The sequence below is a fragment of the Cervus canadensis genome, chromosome 9 (assembly GCF_019320065.1).
Source record: "Cervus canadensis isolate Bull #8, Minnesota chromosome 9, ASM1932006v1, whole genome shotgun sequence".
Classification (NCBI taxonomy): Eukaryota; Metazoa; Chordata; class Mammalia; order Artiodactyla; family Cervidae; genus Cervus; species Cervus canadensis.
Genome location: NC_057394.1, coordinates 3558426 through 3583082, shown reverse-complemented (window position 1 = coordinate 3583082; position 24657 = coordinate 3558426). Strand labels below are relative to the sequence as shown.

Below are 24657 nucleotides of genomic sequence, written 5' to 3'. Positions count from 1 at the left end.
CTGTGCTCTCTCGTCTTCCGTCTTTCTGTTGAACGAAACCATGAACTCTTTAAGACAAGCACAGTGTCTTGTTGTAACACTAGTGTCTACCATAATTTATGTCTGCCCAACTATTTAAAGATAAACATACAAGTAGGCGGCTCGGTGGTAAAGAATCACGCCTGCCGATGCTGGAGACACAGGAAAAGCAGGTTCGATCCCTGGGTTGGGAAGATCCCCTGGAGAAGGGAATGGCAGCCCACTCCAGTATTCTTGCCTGGAGAATTCCATGGACAGAGGAGCCTGGTGGGCTGCAGTCCCTGGGGTCACAAAGAGTTGGACATAACTGAGCATGCATGCAAGGAACATACAAGTCAATGAATACCCAACAGCAAGCTCAACAGAAGAAAATTCATTCTTAACCACTAGGTGGCAACAGTGGAAAATGTCAAAAGAACATCCCCTGGGATATGACCAGGAAGCCTTTGGTGTGAGGTCTGCAGTTGGGCTACCAGTTTTCCCAGAGAAAGTCAACTTATATATTAAATTTATTAATATAAATTTAGCTACTCTTGTCTAGATGCCTTCCAAATTTGCTGCCCTTTTCCCAGCTCCAGAAACCTGAACTGGTTTAATTATTCCATTTGTAATAATATTTTTGTTGGCTCTGCTTTCCCAGGAGCCTAACTTGTAAAATACTTATTTTCAAAGAACTGATAAAAGCTTTTATATAATTCCTTATCTAACTAAGCTATAACTTTAATACATATATGATGCATGCCCCAGTTTGAAAGTATACTTTCCTATTTCTGAATATTTGTAGATTTGGAGAAATTCTGCCTTTAACAACAACCTGATATTGGAGGAAAATGAATAAGGAAGCAGAAAATGAATGTGAACAACTTTCCTTTTAGATTTAACCAGAGTCCAAACATTCTAGAAGAAAGAGCACTCTGCAGTAAAATTAAGAATGTTCCTCTCACATTTATTTACATAAATTCTTGTCTGTCTAATAAAACTGTTTATATTAGTGCTTCTCAATATTTACAGCACAAGTGAATAATTGGAGATCTTATTAAAATGTTGCAGGGGGTTTGGATTGGAGCCAGAGGTCCTGCATTTCTGACAAGCTCCCATAAAGCTGATGGTCCTGGACTGTGAACCACAATCTCAGCTGCTAGGACATTTTGTTGCTGTTCCATCAATAAGTCAAGTCGGACTCTTTTCAACCTCATGCACAGCAGCACGCCAGACTCCCCTGTTCTTCACTGTCTCGTAGAATTTGCTCAAAATCATGTCCATTGATTTGGTGATGCCATCCAACCATCTCATTCTCTGTCGTCCCCTTCTCCTCCTGCCCTCAATCTTTCCCAGCATCAGGGTCTTTTCCAATGAGTCGACCCTTCACATCAGGTGGCCAAAGTATTGGAGCTTCAGCTTCAGCATCAGTCCTTCCAGTGACTATTCGGGGTTGATTTCCTATAGGATGGACTGGTTGGATCTCCTTGCAGTCCAAGGGACTCTCAAAGAATCTTCTCCAGCACCACAGTTAGAAAGTATCAATCCTTCAGCACTGCTGCTGCTGCTGCTAAGTCACTTCAGTCGTGTCCGACTCTGTGCGACCCCATAGATGGCAGCCCACCAGGCTCCCCCGTCCCTGGGATTCTCCAGGTAAGAACACTGGAGTGGGCTGCCATTTCCTTCTCCAATGTGTGAAAGTGAAAAGTGAAAGTGAAGTCGCTCAGTCGTGTCCGACTCGCAGTGACCCGATGGACTGCAGCCTACTAGGCTCCTCCGTCCATGGGATTTTCCAGGCAAGAGTACTGGAGTGGGGTGCCATTGCCTTCTCCATCCTCCGGCACTAGAGCACAATTATTTCCAGCACTTTAAGGACAAGAAAACCTGTGCCTGTGTGTCAGGGGACTCTGACGGCCTCAGGATGAGTCTTAAGGGTATGAATGTGTCTCAGTTATATTTGACTTATCACAACACCTTAAGCTATTATGTCAATTTATTTTTTTGCAAAAGCAGTCATTCCCTGAAATTAATGTTAAATCTCTTCCTAAGTTAGTCCAACCAGAAATAGTCTAGTTATGCATTACAGCATAGCAAACTCTCCCCAAACTCAGAGGCTTTAAATAACAGTCATTTCATTGTACTTCACAATTCTGAGGGCCAGGAATTCAGGCAGGGCCCTCTCCTACTCCCCAGCTTCAGGGCATCTCTAGATGGTGCCTTCAGCAGAGCAGCAGGATGCCTGACAGAAAGGTTCAGGCCTCGGGATCAAGGTGGGAGCTGCCAGTCCTCTTGAAAGCAAGTCGTGGACCACAAGGGCATTACTTCCATCCAGGCTCTGTCAGCCAAGGCCATCACAGGCCAGCCAAGTTCCCAGAGAAGGAGAAGCAGACCTTCCTCTGGCCCCGAGGGCTGTCGAGAAATGCGCATCCATTTGGGATCTCCCGCAGCTGCCTGACTTCAGAGATGATGACGTCTTGGAACCAGTACACGTCTGAGTCTCTGTGTCCTGCAGGAGGGAGAACTGGAATGTTTGTACCAATTTTTCCTTCTTAAAATTGGTCATGTATTCCAGTTGAATTTCTTTGCATCTCTCTTCATTTCCCTTGACTGTTAAAATCATAAGATGGAACTCATTTAGGTTTGCAGATACTTTTGTTAGTACTGAGAGATATATACCTCCCTCCGTCTCAGTTTTCTTCTTATTAAATTGAGTAAGAACTTATGTGATTGCTAAGCCTCCTTAGAACTCCATGATTCCAAGATATTTAATCTATTTTGTCGTCTCATGTATAATATACTTGTAGTAGTTTAAAGAATTATTTAATATATTTAATGTCTCAAAAGTATACCAATCCAAATTAAAAAAGTATATACATGTACTTACATATAATTTTACATAATATATAGTATGTACTAATTATATGTAACATATACTGTGTATTAATTATATATAATATGTATTAATTATATGTAATATATAACATGCATATTTATACCCTCACTCCCTGCCTCCGCTTTATTTCCAGCAAGTTATTCAAGAGCTTCTGCATAATTTAAGTACTGCTTACTTAAAGATTTACCACTTTAATTACAGACATTCTCCCTCTTTGAAAATCCTTTAGATGTTTAGGGAAATCTTACAGCTCATTCAAGCCCATATAATTTATTTATATAACAAAATTTTAAAAGTTAACTAAGATCTTCCTCAGTTCAGATTATGATCGACTGCTTTACATCTTCCACCTTTTCTCATTTTCTACAAAACACTCTCTTGCAGCCATAATTTCCAAAAAGTTAGAGTAATAAAAAAAAATTGCACCCATCTACCTCAACCTCTATCTCCCTTTAAAGCTGAGTGATAGTGAATCTTTGGATAGACATTCAAACCTAAAAAAAGGGAAGATAAAAGAAGGTTACATAATCATAGACTTGTCATGGAATTTTCTAGACATTTCTTTAAAACTACTGGTGTATATTGACTTTGAAAAAGAATGAAAAAACATGTTTGTATAATAACTCAGGTCACAGAAAGAAAAGGTCTGGGATTAGAAGAATCACACATCTTCAGATGCCTAAGTTTCAGGCGAGGAATGAGACGCCTGATGAGAAGAGGATGGGAAAGGAAAGCTGAGAGGGCAGGATGGGGAAAGTCCATGTGCAGGAAGGAGGAAAGGGTGGAACACGGGGTCTGAGCACTCAGCGGCTGATGCCAGCCAGGCCCTGCAGGCACCTCTCAGCAAGAGCAAGCATTCGGAGTTGATGTGCCCAAAGTCTCATTCGTCCCGTCTGAGATGCAAAATGGAAACGTTTTAATGATAGTTCTTAAACATTTGTTGTTGCTCTTCAGTCGTGTCCGACTCTTCCTGACCCCATGGCCTGTAGCCCTCAAGGCTCCTCTGTCCATGGGATTCTCCAGGCAAGAATACTGAACTGAGTTGCCATTTCCTCCTCCAGGGGAATCTTCCCAGACCAGGGCTCAAACCTGCATCTCCTGCACTGCAGGCAGATTCTTTACCACTGAGCCACCTGGGAAGCCCGGTTCTTAAGGAGGCGTGGTTTTATCCCCACATTTGAAAAGTAAGCTATCATAGCTGAGTTGTGTCCCTGCCACCCCCATTCATGCGTCGAAGCTACTTTAGAATGTGCCTACTTGAGAAGGGCATATAGAGGGGTGATTATTCAAAACGAGGTCCTAGAGTGGGTTCTGATCCCATCACACTGGTGTTCTCATCAGAAGGGGACACAAAGAGACAGGGAGGACACAGCCACCGAGGAAAGACCAGCCGAGGCCCTCGATCACCCGGCGGAGGCAGAGTCCGCCCGGTGTCTCCGCCATAACACGACGCTTCTCCTTCCGTCTACACCGTTACGGCAAGATTGCAACATCCGCGAACCTCAGTTTCTTCCTGTTGTAAAATATGGACAAAACTACCTCACAGTGTTCTGGAAGCAGTTCTGGGAAATGATGTTTTCAGTCTGCTGATGGACGCGGGCAGCATCTATTCTATGCGAACCTTGAGCGGAACAGCGAAGGTGCAGGCGTACACGGTTTTCAGCCCCAGTTCCAAAGCCAAGGAGGGTCTTACAAAACACTCCTCCAACCCATTCTCCACGAGCCTGGAGCCCCCTGTGTCAGAGTCCATCCTTTCAATCTCTCTCCCCATTTTCTCAGAGAAACGCTGAGTCATAACACTGCTGACTTTTAAAAATGCACAAGGTGAAGGTTGTGAGCCGTTTTATTTGGGGCAAAATGAGCACTATAGTCCGGGAGATGGCACCCCAGGGAGCTCTGAGAGACTGCTCTGAAGCGGTAGGGGGAAGGTCAGTATGTATGTGGTTTTGGCGACCAGGAAATGCACACAATGAAGCACATATTTTTGCAGAATGTTGCTACTGGTCACCAGCAGAAGACGTCACCAGGAAGGAATTTAGAGCTTTTCTAGACGTGAAGAGATGCAAGAATTGCACTCATAAAATCAGCCCCTGAGAATATTTAAAACTGAAGACCTGTTCTGCCAGTTTCTTGAGAGCACAGAGTGTCTCATTTCTGCTCTCCGCCCTGAACACCTTTCAGGGGCAGCTGAAGGTCAGCAGCTGCAGTAGCACATGATTTCACCCTTGTAGAGGTAGACGGCGAGCACCCATGGCAAGTGCTAATTTGTAGTTGACAACACCCAGCACTTAATACCATCTTCAAGGGTACAAAAGTCTACCACACACTCCACCAGCAAGTCCTGTGGCCACTTCTGTTCAAAGGTCTGAAAAATAAAAGTAGCGTGGAATTTTTTTATCATCTCTGGTTTTCCTCTTACACTGCTATCTGTTCATCAATTGCTCACGAGCAACCTTGCTTGTGTGTTAAGTCGCTCAGTTGTGTCCGACTCTGTGCGACCCCACGGACTGTACCCGCCAGGCTCCCCTTGAGCAACCTTATGGAATAATATTTAGTTAGCCCCTTTTGGATACTATCCCAGTTTTCCAGTCTAACACTACTAAGATAAAAATACAAATTTAAGAGTGCAATAGTACATAATATTTAATCAATTAATGATAGGAGTTCGCTATATAAAGTGTAAGTGGAGTGGGAAAAATCCCCCCAAAATAGAGGTAAAAGATTAAATTTCCCTCAAGGACCCATTAAGCTTACTATGACTCTAGATAAAGTAGAATGCCTAAGTACCAATTCTTTTGTGTTTTTTTTTTCAGGCTAGAAACACAGTCGGAGTTCAGAGAAAAGCAAAGTTGGAGAAGGCCGCTGTGAATGAAAAATGTTGCCTGCCGTTTGTTGTACTGTTGGTTAGTCGCTAAGTTGTGTCCTGCGCTTTGCCACCCTATGGACCGTAGCCCACCAGGCTCCTCTGTCCATGGGATTCTCCAGGCAACAGTACTGGGTGGGGTTGCCACGCCCTCCTCCAGGGGACTTTTCTGACTCAGGGATTGAACCCTTGTCTCCTGTATTGGCAGGCTGGTTTTTTACCACTGAGCCACCAGGGAGAACCTTATTCTGATACACTGTACTACAAAATCAGGTCTTTGTTTAAAGGACTTAAAAAACGTGTATGCAGGGCTCATTCTCATAATATTCTACATTCTACACTTTGTATTCTATTTCATAGTCTGGGCCCAGTCACCCTCTCCTATCAGCAGAAGGGCTGGAGGGCAGGTCTACAGGCCCTATTTGCTCTCAGCAAGACCACCAATGAATTAGAATCAGATTGTACCCAGCAACTTACAATTAGAATAAAACATATCTCCTTTTTTCCATTAGCAAAAACTTGTGAAATAATGAAGGAATCATTAAAATGTAATCTGAAAAACTAAATCAGCCAAAATAAAAAAAAAAAAATGGGCATATCTTATGAATTTTACCAGGAGAGAAAAATAAGACTTTGGATTTTAGTGTTCAATTTCATTTTTCACCATCTCATTTTTTTTTTTCAAGTTCATATGAATTTAATTTTCCTGGAACTTTTCCCTTGGTACAAAAGTACTAAAAAAATCCAGAAAAACACAAAGACAAGAAAACACTCATAATTCTCTCATTTACACTGAATTCATAGTCAAATTTTGTTATATGATCCACAGGTTATATTTTTTCCATGCAAGTTTTTTTTTTTTTAATTGCATACTGTTTATATCCTTTTGCAGGCTTCCCTTGTGACTCAGCTGGTAAAGAATCCACCTGCAATGTGGGAGACCTGGGTTGGATCCCTGGGCTGGGAGGATTCCCTGGAGAAGGGAAAGGCTACCCACTCCAGTATTCTGGCCTGGAGAATTCCATGGACTGTATACTCCATGGGGTCACAAAAAGTTGGACACAAATGAGCGACTTTCACTTCACTATATCCGTTTGCATCCGTTGCATGCTATGAAATCTTCTTCCTCAAGAATTTAATAGCTGTATTATGTCATTATATGAAGTTCTTTATTTGATGTAACCACTTAGGTTGTTCCCCAATGTTTTCTATTGCAAATAGTATTGTGATAAGCATCCTTGCATATATGTCTCTCCAGACTAAGAATTTCATTGTAAAGAGTGATGCTAACCATGAGGGTTTCATTGTAAAGAGTGATGCTAACCATGAGGGCTTCACTGATGGCTCAAACAGTAAAGAATCTGTCTATAATGCAGGATGCCTGGGTTTGATCCCTGGGTCAGGAAGATCCCCTGGAGAAGGGAATGGCTACCTACTCTAGTATTCTTGCCTGAAGAATTCACGAAAAATGTAACCCCCACATTCTTACTATGTTCAAATAAATGAATATGATTAAAACTATGCGTATCATCTCCACCTCGCCCATCAGGTATCTGATGGCAACGGATGATTAGCAACTGCTCCTGCAGTGATCTCATTTACACTAATTAACAAAATCAGATCAGGCTGAAATTTATTGCCCTGCTCAGTGAATCCTGAGTCTGGCAGCTGCTTCTACCAAGGCTGGCCTTGGAGCCTGGTTGTTAACAGATTGTCTGAAAAAGTATTTTGCTGATTATCTTCTAATGAATTTATTCTTAGGAGACAATAGTATGAGAAATACATCACAAGATTTCTCTACTGAAAAAATTTTAAGCTAATTTTACACGAGGATTTCCTATACAAAAGAGGAAGCTCCTTCAATTAATAAGCTTACACTGATGGAAACCAGGAAGCTCTGGTTTCATGTTATCATGGGTTGATGTACCATCATTTATTTAATCAAATTTCTGTCATATTTAACTCATTCTCTCTTCTTCATCATAGTATAATTTTACAGTAACTATGCTATGCTTATAAATATATATTTTTGTATATGTGTAACAACTTCTGAAAGACAAATCTCTGAAAATTCATTCACTTGGCCAGAGTATAAATACACTTTAAATTTTGTTAGCTATTTTCATTCAGAATACCAATATACACATGATATAAATATTTGCGTCAATAAAAGCATGAGAATATCTATTTTCCTCACATTTTTAACAACAAAATACTTTCAAAGTTTTGGTTTGCAAATCAAATGGCAAGAAGAAAAATACAACTTTAGTTTGTCATTGTTATGGATGAGGAGGATATATTTTTATAAGTTTAAAAACCCTGTGTTTTGTGGAAGTATATTTTTATGTTTTTGAACAGTTTTGCATACACTTCTATTTGTTATTTTTATCTAGTTGATAGCCTTTCTTATCAGAGCTCTTTATATAATAAAACAAAGTCATTTTTCTGCTATTTTGTTACAAATACTTTTCCTGTGTCACCTCCTTTGACTTATGGCATTTACCACAGAGTATTTTTACAAATTATATTCATTCAATTTAGCAATCTTTTCTTCTCTGGCTTCTATTTTTGTTTTTGTTTTCGGTACTTAAAACACCCTTCTCCTAAATTTGTATTATTTGCATGGCTTCCTTTTCTTACTTTCATCTGTCTATTTGAGATGTGTTTAAGCAATGAGAGAGGCTTTGTTTCCTAGATGGTTACACTGTTGTCTCCAAGCTACTTATTAACTCATTCATGTTTTCCCCCATTGACAGGAAGTATCACCTTTATAAGACTGAAGTTCTCATATGCATCCAGCGGAATTTGGCAAAACCAAGCAGCTCAGAATTCTTTACCCCAGTATGTAGCCAACAAAGACTTTATCCAGGCTGAGGCTGAGTTAAAGATAGCACTGTTATTTAAATCTAGAGGTTAGATTCTATCTCCTAACAATAAAATGGTCATATTAGGTAAAATCGAGAGCTATACTGAAATGTAAAGGCATTCATCCCACCAAAGGATAAAATTATATTTATGGGACATGATTCACACTTCATACGTAGAGAAAAAACACACTGCATTATACTGTTTCTTGGTTTCTCTTAGGTTTTTGCAAATCATTTTATTGTGTTCATTTTATCAGACCCAATCCAAATTACACAGTGACTCATGGGCCAGAGAAAATCAGTTTATAAACACAGACAGTAGGATTTTTCTATAAATTCATTTTGTTTCTTTATAATTATTAAAGTTGTACTGTGGATTCTTGCTAATCCCCTGCCCTCCACACATAGTATTGTAAAACTGGGAGAAATGTACTCTGACTTAGCAAACATACCCCAGAGAAAAACCTATAGTTTTCTTGATCTTAATGAGCCAATTTATATACACTCATATCCCAGCCATCGAAAACTGGCTCAGGTCCTGTCCCATCTTTTTCATTATAAACACTCCAGCTTATCAAAGAGCACGCAGTGTGTCTCGGGCTCTGAGGCTTGGCTGGGGTCCTGAACACAGAGGGCCATGGGACGGTCTTCCAGACTGGTAATTAATAATAAATAGCATTTGCAGAGTACTTCACATCTTCAAAGGACTTTGCAAACAGTAATTAACCCACATTCTAACACTTTTAAAGGAAGAAGCAGGAATTAGCTTTCGGTTTATGAATAAGAAACCGGCTTCCAATGAAGCTGTGGTTATGCACGGTCTTTTGGAGTTACAAGGAATATCAGGTCTTCTTTCCTTACATTTCTGGTGGATCGTTCTCAGCCTCACCATTATCGACATTCTGGTCTGGATCATTACCTCGGGAGGGGAGCTTTTCTGCTCCTTGTAGGATATGTAACAGCATCCTTGGCCTCTGACCCCTGAGGCCCGTCATACCACCCAAGTCCTGACAATCAAAAGCTCTCCCAGTGTTGACAAACCCTGGTGGGCAAAAGTCACTCCCAGCTTCTATGATTAGCAACTGCCCTTTTGTAGGAGAAAGGGCCAAAAAAAGACTGGTATTGCCCATTACAGGGTTTCTGGTACAAACGAAGATTTTTTTCTCCAATTCACATTCTGTTGTTACGTGTATCACAGAACCTCTGCACCTATTGTTTTTCCTCCTCATTTATATACAAAAATAATAACTGATGAGTTAGAGTCTTCTAAATACAGTACTCATATGAACTCACACTTGTGTGCACATTCACACACGTGTGCGTGCATACACACACACACACACTTAGTCCTCACGACAACTGGATAAACCAGGTATCACCACTGCCCTATTTTACAGAAGAGTAATCTTGGACACAGAAAGGCTGCAGACCTTGTCTAAGGAGGTAAAAAGAGTGTTAGTCACTCAGTCACATCTGACTCTTTGTGGCCCCGTGGACGTAGCCCACCAGGTTCCTCCGTCCGTGGAGTTGTCCAGGCAAGATTACTGAGTGAATAGTCATTCCCTTCTGCAGGCGATCTTCCTGACCCAGGGATCAAACTAGGGTGGCCCCCTTCGTTGCAGACTGATTCTTCGCTATCTGAGCTACCAGGGAAGCCCCTAAGTAGGTAAGCATGGTTTCAACCCAGGCACTTTTCTTCCAGGGTCTGTCGCTCTCAATGACTGAGCTAAACCTGGATGCATGTTGTGTGTGTGTGTGTGTGTATTTTCCAGCAATGAGTTTTGCAGCAGTGGAAACTTTTTGGTAAGTGTCAGCATAAAGTCTCTAAAAAACAACAATGATGATAAGAACAAGGAAAACAGAAAGCCTCAAGAAAAGCAGCGGAGCAGCTGGGCTGATGTATATTTGTGAATAACTATATGGTGAATCACTCCATAAACACAGGACACTTTGAAGCATAAAAGACTCACAAAGCCTGATTCATATCCTCAAGGAGCCAATCCAGAATATAATATCAGATAAAAAGATTACAAGGCACCTTACTTATAGTTTCCTTTGTAGTGCAAAAGCTTTTAAGTTTCATTAGGTCCCATTTGTTTAGTTTTGCTTTTATTTCCAATATTCTGGGAGGTGGGTCATAGAGGATCTTGCTGTGATTTATGTCGGAGAGTGTTTTGCCTATGTTCTCCTCTAGGAGTTTTATAGTTTCTGGTCTTACATTTAGATCTTTAATCCATTTTGAGTTTATTTTTGTGTATGGTGTTAGAAAGTGTTCTAGTTTCATTCTTTTACAAGTGGTTGACCAGTTTTCCCAGCACCACTTGTTAAAGAGGTTGTCTTTTTTCCATTGTATATCCTTGCCTCCTTTGTCAAAGATAAGGTGTCCATAGGTTCGTGGATTTATCTCTGGCTTTCTATTCTGTTCCATTGGTCCTATATTTGTCTTTGTGCCAGTACATACTGTCTTGATGACTGCCCCTCAATTGGGAGAAAATAATAGCAAATGAAGAAACAGGACAAAGGATTAATCTCAAAAATATACAAGCAACTCCTGCAGCTCAATTCCAGAAAATAAATGACCCAATCAAAAAATGGGCCAAAGAACTAAACAGACATTTCTCCAAAGAAGACATACAGATGGCTAACAAACACATGAAAAGATGCTCAACATCACTCATTATTAGAGAAATGCAAATCAAAACCACAATGAGGTACCATTACACGCCAGTCAGGATGGCTGCTATCCAAAAGTCTACAAGCAATAAATGCTGGAGAGGGTGTGGAGAAAAGGGAACCTCTTACACTGTTGGTGGGAATGCAAACTAGTACAGCCACTATGGAAAACAGTGTGGAGATTTCTTAAAAAACTGGAAATAGAACTGCCATATGACCCAGCAATCCCACTTCTGGGCATACACACTGAGGAAACCAGATCTGAAAGAGACACGTGCACCCCAATGTTCATCGCAGCACTGTTTATAATAGCCAGGACATGGAAGCAACCTAGATGCCCATCAGCAGATGAATGGATAAGGAAGCTGTGGTACATATACACCATGGAATATTACTCAGCCATTAAAAAGAATTCATTTGAATCAGTCTAATGAGATGGATGAAACTGGAGCCCATTATACAGAGTGAAGTAAGCCAGAAAGATAAAGAACATTACAGCATACTAACACATATATATGGAATTTAGAAAGGTGGTAACGATAACCCTATATGCAAAAACAGAAAAAGAGACACAGAAATACAGAACAGACTTTTGAACTCTGTGGGAGAATGTGAGGGTGGGATATTTCAAAAGAACAGCATGTATACTATCTATGGTGAAACAGATCACCAGCCCAGGTGGGATGCATGAGACAAGTGCTCCGGCCTGGTGCACTGGGAAGAGCCAGAGGAATCGGGTGGAGAGGGAGGTGGGAGGGGGGATCGGGATGGGAAACATGTAAATCCATGGCTGATTCATATCAATGTATGACAAAACCCACTGGAAAAAAAAAATAATAAAAAAAATAAATAAATAAAAAAATAAAAAAAAAAAAAGATGAGAAGTTGACACACACAAAAAAAAGATTACAAGGCAGAAAATTATAAGGCATACCTCAAATTCTAAATTCCTGGGTGGTAGGAAGAAGGAGATTTATTATGACGAAGGCACCAGGGTAGATCGTCTGGTAAAAACGTCACATGAGCAGTGACTTTACAGATAAGTAGGATTTGAAATTTGAGGAATGTCATAGCAGAGGCCCTCAGAGGACATTTCAGATAGGAGAGATGAGATATTCATAAAGTTGAAAGGATGAAGTGCAATAAGTCAGTTTGGTTGGAATTGGTTAAGCAGAGAGAAAGAAGCTTGAAAAATTATCAGTTTAGAAATAGGTAATCACTATGTGGTAATTTGGTAATAGATAATTAGGCAGGTAATAAATGGGCTTCCTGGGTGGTTCAGTGGTAAAGAATCCACCCACCAATATACGAGATGCAGGTTCAACCCCTGGTCTGGGAAGATTCCCTGGAGAAGGGAATGGCTATCCACTGCAGTATTCTTGCTTGGGAAATCCCATGGACAGAGGAGCCTGGCAGTCAGCCGTCCATGGGGTTGCGAGAGTCAGACATGCCTGCACAACGAAGCGCGTCCGCACAATAAATGCACTACAGTCTGTCTGAATTCTTCCTACTACCGAGCAAAGGAATGCGAACGAGGAAGAATCTCCTCAGTGCTTCACGTGAACTAAGCACTGGTGAGCACTTTGACATACATTACCGTCTTTGATCACTGAAGGGTCTCAGAGAGAGGAGAACAGGATGAGAAGTGCTATTAGTTGTCAACTGCTGGGTTTTCAACTGGAGACTCAATTGGGAAAGCATCTGCTTCCCTGTGGTCATGGTTTGGTTTTTATAGCTCTAGGATCCATCACAGCTTTTGTCTATGAAAGTCGGAAAGGAGAGAGAGAAGGAGAGAGACAAAGAGGCTGGGGTGAGCCTGCTACCAAGACGGAGACTTATACAACTCGGGGTAACTGTGGAATACCACCCATCACCTCGTATTATTCTCCTGCTGAAGAAGCAAATCACGGGTCCTGCCTTCCATCAAGTGGAAGGGATTCTGTTGTGGTTGTCGAGTTTCTGAATCCTATCCGACTCCTTTGTGACCCCATGGACTGTAGCCTGTGAGGCTCCTCTGTCTATGGGATTTCGAGGACGGAAACCCCAGGAGGCAGAGATCACGGGGACCACCTTAAAGTCTGCCCACCATAGTCCGTCCTCTGACCCTCAAAGATTTACTTCCCTCCTGCATGCAAAATAATTTGCACCCTCCCAAGTTGTTCAGGAGTCTCATCCCATTTTAATATCGGCAAAGTACAAAACTCCCTGTCTAATAAATGAGGATCAGGTGTGAACGAGGTTTCTGGTATAAAGCTCTCCATCTATGGACGGGCAAAACAGAAGACAAATTATCTGCCCCCAGTACACCCAGCACACAGTGGTGGGAGTGACCAGGCACGGGAGCTGGACGCATCGCCCTTCTGCAGGGAGGAGAAATGCAAGACAGAAAGGAGTTTGTCCATAGCAGTTGTGAGCTGCAGCCAGGCTTGGGGTTCCTGGATTTGTTTCCAAAGCTTGGGAATGATTCAATGTGGCTCTTGGCTCCGCTCTCTGGGCTCATGGTCCTGCCCTCTGACTCATCCTTTTTTCTTGAAAGAAGGCATATGTTTGCAGTTGAGGAGTCTTCTAAGACTGCGTCCTGCCAGCAGAACTTGGGTGTTTTCCCTCGGTCTCTTTCCATTTTACACTCTCTGTCCCTTGCAGGCTAAGCTGACAGTGTGTCTGCTGAGATAATTTTTTCAGGAACCCTGTGGATCTACCGAGTGGGGTTCACTCCTCTGGACAAAAGTCACACAACAGGACAGAAGATGAGACCTTCTGTCCTCTGGCCTTCTTCTGAGATGGCTCAGAGGCAAACACGACATCAAACCTACTCTGGGTCTTGGGTGTATTAACAGTATGGTTGAGAGGATCTGAGAGAAGGTCTTTTAAGAACCACTCGGGAGGGTGCACATCTGATCTTTACATACTTCTGAGGTCTGAGCAAAGTTTCTGCAGTCAGACCTTTAGTTTTTACTGTGTGTGATACTTTTGAAGCTCTGTCTTCATTTCAATAGCTTTGCTACCTAGAGGCTGAGGATTTTCAAAATCATCAAACTACATTTTCTTTAACAGGTGGAAACAGGTTTTTGTGTGAATCCTTTTGCCTTTTACTACAAGCAGCAAGAAAGCAGGGGCACCTTGGGCACTTAGCTTGTGAATCTCCTTTACTATGTAACCAAGGCTGTCACCTACACACTTCACGTAATGTCAGGAGTGAACGTGAAAGTGTTAGTCACTCAGTTCAGCCGCTCAGCCGTGTCTCACTGTTTGCGACCCCATGGACTGCAGCACGCCAGGCCTCCCTGTTCATCAGCAACTCCCAGAGTTTACTCAAACTCATGTCCATTGAGTTGGTGATGCCATCCAACCATCTCATCCTCTGTTGTCCCCTTCTCCTCCCGCCTTCAATCTTTCCCAGCATCAGGGTCTTTTCCAATAAGGTAGTTCTTTGCATCAGGTGGCCAAAGTGTTGGAGTTTCAGCTTCAGCATTAGTCCTTCCAATGAGTATTCAGGACTGACTTCCTTTAGGATGGACTGGTTGGATCTCCTTGCAGTCCAAGGGACTCTCAAGAGTCTTCTCCAATACCACAGTTCAAAAGCATCATTTCTTTGGCACTCAGCTTTCTTTATAGTCCAAGTCTCACATCCACACATGACTACTGAGAAAACCATAGCTTTGACTGGATGGACCTTTGTTGGCAAAATAATGTCTCTGCTTTTTAAAATGCTGTCTAGGTTGGTCATAGCTTTTCTTCCAAGGAGCAAGTGTCTTTTAATCTCAAGGCTGCAGTCAACATCTGCAGTGATTTTGGAGCCCCGAAAAATAAAGTAACTCACTATTTCCACCATTTCCCCATCTATTTGCCATGAAGTAATGGGACCGGATGCCAAGATCTTAGTTTTCTGAATGTTGAGTTTTAAGCCTACTTTTTCACTCTCCTCTTTCACTTTCATCAAGAGGCTCTTTAGTTCTTTGCTTTCTGCCATAAGAGTGGTACCATCTGCATATCTGAGGTTATTGATGTTTCTCCTGGCAATCTTGGTTCCAGCTTGGGCTTCATCCAGCCTGGCATTTCTCATGATGTACTCTGCATATAAGTTAAATAAGCAGGGTGACAATATACAGCCTTGACGTACTCCTTGTCCTATTTGGAACTAGTATGTTGTTCCATGTCTAGTTCTAGCTGTTGCTTTGTGACCTGCATACAGATTTCTCAGGAGGCAGGTAAGGTGGTCTGGTATTCCCATCTCTTAAGTCCAGTAGGTCAAACAGGGTAGACTACGGTAATTGTTAAGGGGTGAGAGGTGTAGACTATGGTTACTGTAAGTAGTTAAGTGGTGAGGTGTAGACTATGCTTACCTGCCGGGGGCCATTATGGGAGATCCCATCCATGACGAGGTCATGAGGAAAAAACCTGACACGCAAGGCCATTCAGGATATAAGGGGCCCTCCAGGTTGGCCTTGGCCTCTACCCCACCCTGTGTCCTCCCCCCTTTTCTGTTGTTGTTCTTGTTTGCCCTGCTGCAGATTCTTGTGTTGCCTGCCGAGAGCTCTCCTGCTCCTCTTTCACTGAATAAAGACCAACTTAAAACCCTAATTAATAAATCTCCTGGACGCTGGTACCCTATGAAAGGGCCAGGGATGAAGGAAATGCTTCCATTCAAACCCTTTTGCTGGCATTCTGGCTTGTTTGATAAACGTGTGCTCTCATTGCAAAAAATGCTCATGATTGTTCTAAACATCCTAAGCACGGTACACTAACAAAAGAAACTATTAAGCATAGGCCCCTCCGCGGGGTGAGAAAAGCTCCACAAATAATAGTCACAAATGTGCCTAACAGAAAATACTTTAGATAGAGATTAGCTGGCGACTTCTTGCAGGTAGTTAACTTTTAGACTAAGAGCCTGTTTTATGCTATATCTGCTGTTTTTGCAATCCTTCGCATTTCTGTTCTGTAAAAATGTAATCCTATCCAGTTCCCATAGAGATGACGCCTATTAGAAAGAAAATAGATTAATCACAAGAAAAACAGGGTCTGCTACTGAAGTTGCTTAAGTCACACCAGGTGCAAGCCGTAAGTTAGCAGGCCTGAAGGCCAAATGATAAGAAAGACTCTTGTGAACAAAAAGTATGTGGGTGACAGCCTGTTTCTGTTGAAGGTCAAGTTGCTGTAATGTTTTGAGATGACCTGTGTGTGAGCAACATGCACTTCCCCCAAAGACGTTGTTAAGGGTATAAAGGGGCCATGCAAAAATAAACTCCAGACTCAGCCCCGGGCTTTGTCTGTCTCTCATTCGCCGACGCCGTTCATCCTGAGGGTTCCCCTGGATCCTGCTGGGGCTGGACCCCAACAGTTACCCTAAGTGGTGAATGTGTTTGGAGGCTGGATCTAACAAGATATGCTATGCACCGAAGTTATGAGAGCAGATGGAGTCAGGGATGAAGCTAGCTGAGCAGCCTGGTGAGTAGACGTACAATTTAGTGAAGTGGGGAACTGTGTGGATGAGGTCTAGTTTGCTTATTTTATAAAACAGAATCAGACCCACAGACTTGGAGAATGAATTTCAGATTGCCACAGGGAAGAGTTAGGGTGAGGGGCAGACGGGGAGTTTGGGATGTACACACTTGGACGTGTACACACTGCTTTACTTGAAATAGATAACCAACAAAGATCTGCTGTATAGCATAGGAAACTCTGCCCAATACTTTATAATAACCTAAATGGGAAAAGAATCTGAAAAAGAATGGATAAGTATATATGTACTGTTGGTCCCTTAATGGACCAGAACCTGGTGGTCTGGAGTCAATGATGAGAAAGTGAAAGGAAAGAGGCTAATAGTCCCTGGGTTATGCAGCCGGCCTTCGCGCTCCAATCAGCCAGAAATAGAGAAAGAAAGACACAGGGACCCCAGCTCTGATGGAGCAAAGGTGTTTTAATCAACATGGTGTGGGCATATATACCATCTTACAAGGTAGTTATTCTCAGCAAAGGTAAAGATTAAAATTCCAGACTTACAAAACACAAGCTGATCCTTATCAAAGAGAGGGTTGTAAAGAATCACTTTTACCATATGGTTCATAATAAGGAAGAGGATCGTAAATAGTTACTTATCACTGTATGGAGAAACTAACATATGAGGAAACTAACGAAGGAAATGCATGCATTCCTCAGTCCCGGGAAAGGCTTGCCTCTCCTCTTAGTTCCTGAATATTCAGGAATTAATAAGGGACAGAAGATTCAAATTTTTTTTAAAAAGGTGTTTGAGAAATCAAGAAGTCTACTATGAAATATCAACGAAATTATGTGATCTAAGGCTGCTTCAAAATAATTCAGAGGTCTATATATATGAAAAAGACTGCTAATTGCTAATTGTTGATAATGGGTGATATGCACATACAGGTTCATTATGTTAGCCTCCTTGTTGCATTTACCATTTTCTTCTATGATTAAAAAAAATAATAATTATGGTTGGACAGGTTGAGAGGGCTACAGGATTTCATGTGATGCTATGTAAATGGTGAGATATGTGAACTCAAGTTAAGCAAAGAAACTGGAACTAAAGAAATGTGGGAGTCATCAGCGCATTTAAAGCCACTGGGCAGGATTCGAACACTTGTGGACTGAAAAGAGGGAGAACAGGTCTAGACACTGAGCTCTCCAGCATTTAAAGACGAGGAGACTCTAGAACGGCATTCTTGCCAGAATTTCACAATGTGTCTCAAATCACTGAAAAATACGTAACTTGGAATCAGCAATCCCATTTCTAATAATGTAAACAATTTACTGCAATGCCCGCTAGGAAAGAAGTACAGGTGAGATGGTAAGTAACCTGGAAGCCAATGAGGGCCGGCTGCAGCACATCACAGGCCAGTCAACGGAATACAGTGCAGCAACTGGTACAGCTCAGGGACCGTAAATACTCTCACCATCCACTGAGAAAAGCTAGTCACATAAAGCATGAGAGCTTATTTTATACTTGTTGAGACTGAAAACACGTATTCTGTACTTTCCTTATCATCAATAACCTAAAATAGTAGATGTTATTATCTTTGGTGGTAAAATTGTGTACTTTTCTCTTCACTACACATATTTTGCAATTTTTCTCAATAGACATTGTATAAAACTATACAAATTTAAAATTTCTAATAAAGCTCATTTAGTAATATGAAACACAAAGGACGTTCAACATGAACTGACTTAAATCAGTCAAAATAACATTGCTGCCTTAACATCTACTTGACTAAAATAACAATTATGAATTTTTGAAAATAAACATATGAAATTATTTTAATAGCATAGTAAATATTTTATTTAAATTAAGAAATACAACAAAATAACATACATTTGTTCCTGTTTGGATAAAATAACTACTTACAAACAATCTACACACAGTTTCTCAAGTACTAAATTCCAAGTATTTAACTGATGTCATGAAACATATTTTTCAAAATGTATAGGCTGCATTCCAAAATTTGGCATATTTTGGTTTTACATATTTGGTACATAAATCCAGACATAATATATTTATATTTACACATACTACACACTTTAAATAATCTAAGAAAAAATAAGTTATTTAAAAAAATCAAAGCAATTTACTTCTCTGTAAAGAAAGTTACAACACACATACCATTCCAATACCTTTTCAATGGGCCATATGTAGGAAAACCACTCTTTGTGAATACTATTTATACTGAAGTACAAATTCATATAAAAATGTTTTCTTTAAAATATGCTCTATTTTAGAAAAAAAATTAAGTGTAGGCCAAGTATGTTTAAAATTCCAAGAGTTTTAAAAAATCCAACTGATCTAACTTTAAGTTTTCAGACCATTACTCAATCTCCCCTGATTTAGCTAATAACATAATTAACAAGGGGCTTTTAAGGTGGTGCAACGGTAAAGAATCCGCCTGCCAATGCAAGGGATGTGGGAGACATGGGTTCAATCCCTGGGCTGGGAAGATTCCTTGGAGGAAATGGCAACCCACTCCCATATTCTTGCCTGGAAAAATCCCATGGACAGATGAGCCTGGAAGGCCACAGTCCATGGGGTTGTTAAGACTCGAACATGACTGTGCACACCCATCCTGATTAACAAGGTATTTTATTCATGAGCCTGACTTAACCTTAAAAAATAAACTTGTTCACATTTCACATTTAAAAGAGGAATTTTAGCCTTCAACTTAAAAAGATGTATTTACAAATCCAAATATGCCAACTAATATTTTTCTTGCAATGCTTTTATTAGACAAAAGCCATTATTAAAAATTTTATTTGACGTCAGAAAATCCTGTTTAGGTCACTAAAAGGTCTAAAAGCTTCTAAATCTATTTTGTTAATATGAGTCAAAATTTTATATTTGTATAAGGATACTATAATGTTAAACTTTTTATTTCATCTTGGTCATAAAAATAATGAAATACTTACTACACTGCTAAAAAATTTTCTTTCTTGACATTGGGCCACTAGGTGTCTTTTCTATATCTAAAGCTATGATGACTGTATCTAGTAATACTTTTTACGCAGATTTTTAAAAGATGAAAATAAAACATAGTTTAACATTTTATCATGATAATCTGTTGTAATGAGTTGGTCAGATCTGAGGCCTGCCTCACTAGGAAAGCCAGCTTCAGACCAAATATTGATTTTCCTCCTGTAATTCACACTTGTCTATTGATAGAGTGACCCAACATTCTTGTAAGATTTTAAACTTCCTCTTAAGAGTCCTTCGGAGAGCTTTCAAGTCTGCAATCCGACTCTGGTCCTCCCCAACAATCACGTGAGACACCCCCTCAGCCAAACAAGAAACTACCTGCGCTCCATGAAATCGAAGTTCCAAGGCTGTGATGGCTAACCTAGCTCCCTTGATTCTGGTACTTAAGTCATTGATGACAGCGTACAAGTCCAAATAAATGGTGTGGTGTCTAAACAAGCTAAGAGGTGCACTGGCCCAGGAATACCTGTGTTCCAAATCAGCAATCACAGGACTCATCTCCCCAGGAGTCTGCTCACCAGCATTTTTAATTCCTGAAAACACTTCCTTCAGTTGGTGCAAATCTGTGTCAACAAAGTAACTATCCCCGTATTGGTCATATTCCTGGGCAAAGTGCTGCTTTGTCGACGGGCACATGTGGATCATGAAGCGGGGTTGCCAGGGCACACAGCTTCTGGTCCTAAAACACTCTAGCAGCCACTCTGGCTTGACGACATCGTGTTTATCTGAAGAGATGATATTCTTCACTCGAATGTTCTCAGACCCTGCGATCACACAGTACGTGTCTGGGCCTGGATTCTGTACTATGTAACCACCCAGTTCAGCGATTCTGCTCTCCAGGTCAGGCTTGGGATGGCTGCTGGTTCCACTCATGACACAAAACTCCACGTCTTCAAACACAGTAGAAACCCTGTTGATATTAGAAAGGTTGGGAGCTTTTAGGTGCTCAATAATTCCAATGACTTTCTTCATCTTTGGGGCAGCTTTCCGCTTTTTCTCTTGTGGTTCGTCATCACCACCCATGTAAAGGTGTCTGGACACGAGCTTTCCACAGGCTTTCCCTCGAAGTTGCTCTAAGTCCTCCAGGGATGTACATTCGTACCATTCTTTGTCTTCTCTTATCTTCTCAATCCGTGGAAAACGCAATGTGCAGCCGGTTTTATACATGTCACTGGGGACGATCTCTGCGGCCTTAACCTGAACAATGACTGAATTGCAAGGCTCGATGTAGACCTCTGGCTTCTCTGTTCCACAGAGAATGTTGCTTGGTGGGGCTTTCCTATGAAAAGGCTTCCAGTGTTTGGCCAACTTCAAACCCAGGTCATACAGTTCTTTCATGGTGTAACCCGAGCCAACGCGACACAGAGTATGAAACACTGACGGTTTTTCACCAGAAGGGGGCTTCTCTGCCACAGCGCACAAAAAATGAGACATCATCCCACCCCGGGCACCCTTCCCCCAGTAGCCACCAATGATTAAGATGTCCAGCTCATCCATCAGTCCATCGACATACTCTGGTTTAATTTTTAACCATCCTTCACCTCTTTTATCCGGCTTGTAAATGGACAGCGGGTGTTTTACCATGATCCCCTCTTCTCTTTTATCTATCGCTTCATTCAAAGCATCAATTACTTCTTTCTTGGTATGAGCTTGTGTTTTCTGCACTATTTCTATCCTACCTGGTATGGGTGTGAAAACACTATTAAGAATTTCATACCTTTTTTTCAGGGTCTCATGTCCTAGCTTTTTATCATTAACCATCAACACATCAAAAACACAATAACAAGTCTGCAGCTCAGAATCTTCCACCATTCTTTTGATATCAAACTTATTTCCCTTTTGCATAAAAGTCTGTGTGTTAGGGTTGTAGGCCATCATCTCACCATCAAGGATACAGTTCAGCACATCTGTTTTGAATGCATCATGAATGAATGGTGTGAGGGACCCTTCCTGTGGGGAAGCACCAAACTGGTCCTCATAGTTGTACCCATTGCGAGAGAAGTACCGGTACACACCCCCACTCTTGTGCGTCTGCATCCGCTCGCCGTCCAACTTGGTTTCGATGTAGAAACTCTGGTGTTTCATGTCCTTCTCTATTCGCTCGATATCTGCTATAGCGGCCAGCATGGGTTTAAAGGCAGAGAATAAGGTGATGGAAATGTCACTGAGTCCCACTGAGGGATCGTGCAGTTGCCTACAGACCTTCTCCAGATCTGTGGTGACATTATGCAACTCGACAGCGTCACTGTGAAAAACAGAAAATATAGTTTGCTGACTGAAGCCAAGCTTTAGGTCCTTAACAATCATCCGTATCAGCCACTTTTGTTCAAGTGCTGAACTCTGAGTTATAAGCTGAAGAACACTCTTCTTCATTAGGTCTTTCCTTTTGGCAGAATTATTGCTGGCAATGGAGTCTAAAATGTCATTTACTTGCTGAATGCTTAGGCTTCCTTTCTGTAGACATCTGGGTTTCAATACAAAGTATGCAATCATCGCAAAGTCTCCAGCGTCTCCACGGGTTCCAGTCGGTGTTCTGTAGTTCAAAAGTTTAAGGGCATCTTTTCCATCTCGAGGCAAGTTAAGCAATTCAATATAAAGCTTAGCCAGCATAGTTTCTTTGATTCCATAGGCCATTCTCTCTCTTTCCAGCTGAGGAAGAATAAGTCTCATGGCTGGATAAAAAGAATCTGTGACATCTTTTTGGTTCTTATGAAGGGCATCATGAAATTTTCTCCAAGAATCTAAAAATTCTTTGAAGTGTCTGACTTTTTCTGCACGCCCTTTACTTTTCTGTATTCGTTCTAAAGTTGAACATAAATCTGCAAAAGGAACGTGAGATGCAACAGTCTGTGAGGTTTGTGAGGCAGCCATAGAAGCGATGGTGAATCTTCTGATTTATCTGGTAAAGCAAAAAGAGAGTAACTTTAAAAGATAAAACTCAACTAAATATTTAATGTAAAGACCTTATAGAGAGTGTGTGGTTTATAATAAATGTTCAGTAACATTTATTAAGTGAAAACAGATCAATGCTATAAATGACATCTCTTTGCAACCTCTACACTGAATGATAATCAACTATTTTGCTTCAATCCCAGTTCATTTCTGGGCTCCTGAGGTCTTTTCTTGTATTTCTCTTCTTTTTCTTTCAGACCACCATCGTACAGCGTCAGAAACAATCTTTTTTTTTTTTTTACAAACAATTTTTCACATTTTAGCGCATTTTTTATTATAGTTGATTTACAACGCTGTGTATATTTCTGCTGTAGAGCAAAGTGATTCAATTATACATATATATGTGTGTGTAATTTTTTCCTTCTTTTTAAATTATGGTTTATCACAGGTTATTGAATATAGTTCCCTGTGCTATACAGAAGGACCTTGTTGTTTATCCATTATATGTAGGAAAAAAACTTCTTAAAATCATGTTTTTACCAAATCACTGGTTCACTGAATTGAAATCTGGCTGAACTGACCTTGTGCATAGATAATCCAGACCCCTTCCCCTCCAAATAAGCACCCTCTCCTTCCTGACAAAGTCTATGACTGTTCACTATCACTTCACTGCTTTGACAAGTCACTCTGGCAGCCAAAGCCCAAATCAAAATACCCTCCCCATAAAATTCTAACTTTACCTATCTCTCAACTCGAGCATCACAGTTCATACAGTTTCACAAATTTAAATTCATTAGCACAGCTTTTTGGCTCATATTCTCATGCCAGTAATCCTCAAACCACCTGCTGACTACATATGGGCTAGACACTGTGCTATGGGTAAATACAGTATGCTTCTGCTTTAGGTGCACATTCTGTAATGAAAAGAGGACGCTATGGGAATGATTATAAAGTGCTAATTGCTTTAATAAAAATATAACAAAAGTAAAATGCCATGAGACAGAGCTTCTCACTGAAGAATCTTCTAAAGTCACTGCAGTGGAGAAGAAAATGGCAACCCACTCCAGTATTCCTGCCTGGGAAATCCCATGGACAAAGGAGCCTGTGGGCTACCGTCCATGAGGTTGCAAGAGCCAGATACCACCACCACCACCTAAGTACAAATAAACATAAAGCAGGTTTCAGTGTATCTTTAAAGCAAAATTCATTTTTAAAAAATAATAAAGATCACTGGCCAAAGGCTCCACATTAATCAACTCTAAGAGCAAAGACCTGAGAGCCTAAGTAACCGATGTGACTTTAGGCAAATTGCTCGATCTCTGGTTCAGCTTCTTCATCTGTAAATGGAGTAACTACTCTTGTACTGTCCTCATAGGGTTATCATGAGTTATCATATATATGTAAAGTACTTAAAATAGTAGTTGGCACACAGTATGGGCTATGTAAATGCTAGCTATTTTTGCACTTTGGGGATATCAAAAATTACTATAGAAGTTCCACATGGGTTATGCTACACCACTGTACTGTTCTTTGAGGTTCTTTAGAGGATGGAGTTTCAGGTTGTGATTTGTCATGTCTATCTACATGCCAGAAGTATTTTAATGAAATGACTGTACCAGCAAGAAGTTCTCTAAAAAAATAATAATAATAAAAAAAATAGAGGGGGGATTGGGATGGGGAATACGTGTAACTCTATGGCTGATTCATATCAATGTATGACAAAACCCACTGAAATGTTGTGAAGTAATTAGCCTCCAACTAATAAAAAAAAAATAAAATAAAAAAATAAAGACACTGAGGAAAAAATGGGGACCTTGCTGGACTAGGGTCTACAATATTTGCTAAAGTGTTTACCACAAGCATAAAATTACTTTGAAGCTTTGAATATTCATTCATGTTCTATTAAAATCTATAACAGAACTATTTTAATATGGTTTAAACTATGTAACACAAAAATATACTCAGTTCAGTTCAGTTGTTCAGTCGTGTCCAA

General features: G+C 40.8%; 1 protein-coding gene across 4 annotated transcripts in view; it reads right to left on the bottom strand.

Annotated features, from left to right (window-relative positions):
* Positions 1 to 18568: 18568 nt before the first annotated feature.
* LIG4 (DNA ligase 4) overlaps positions 18569 to 24657 on the bottom strand; it is an 11245-nt gene continuing 5156 nt past the window's right edge. For all 4 annotated transcript variants that reach the window (XM_043477767.1, XM_043477764.1, XM_043477766.1 and 1 more), the window contains exon 2: positions 18569 to 22671. In XM_043477767.1, the coding sequence (XP_043333702.1) occupies positions 19908 to 22643 (2736 nt within the window). In that variant the 5' untranslated portion in view covers positions 22644 to 22671 and the 3' untranslated portion in view covers positions 18569 to 19907. The remainder of the gene's footprint in view (positions 22672 to 24657) is intronic.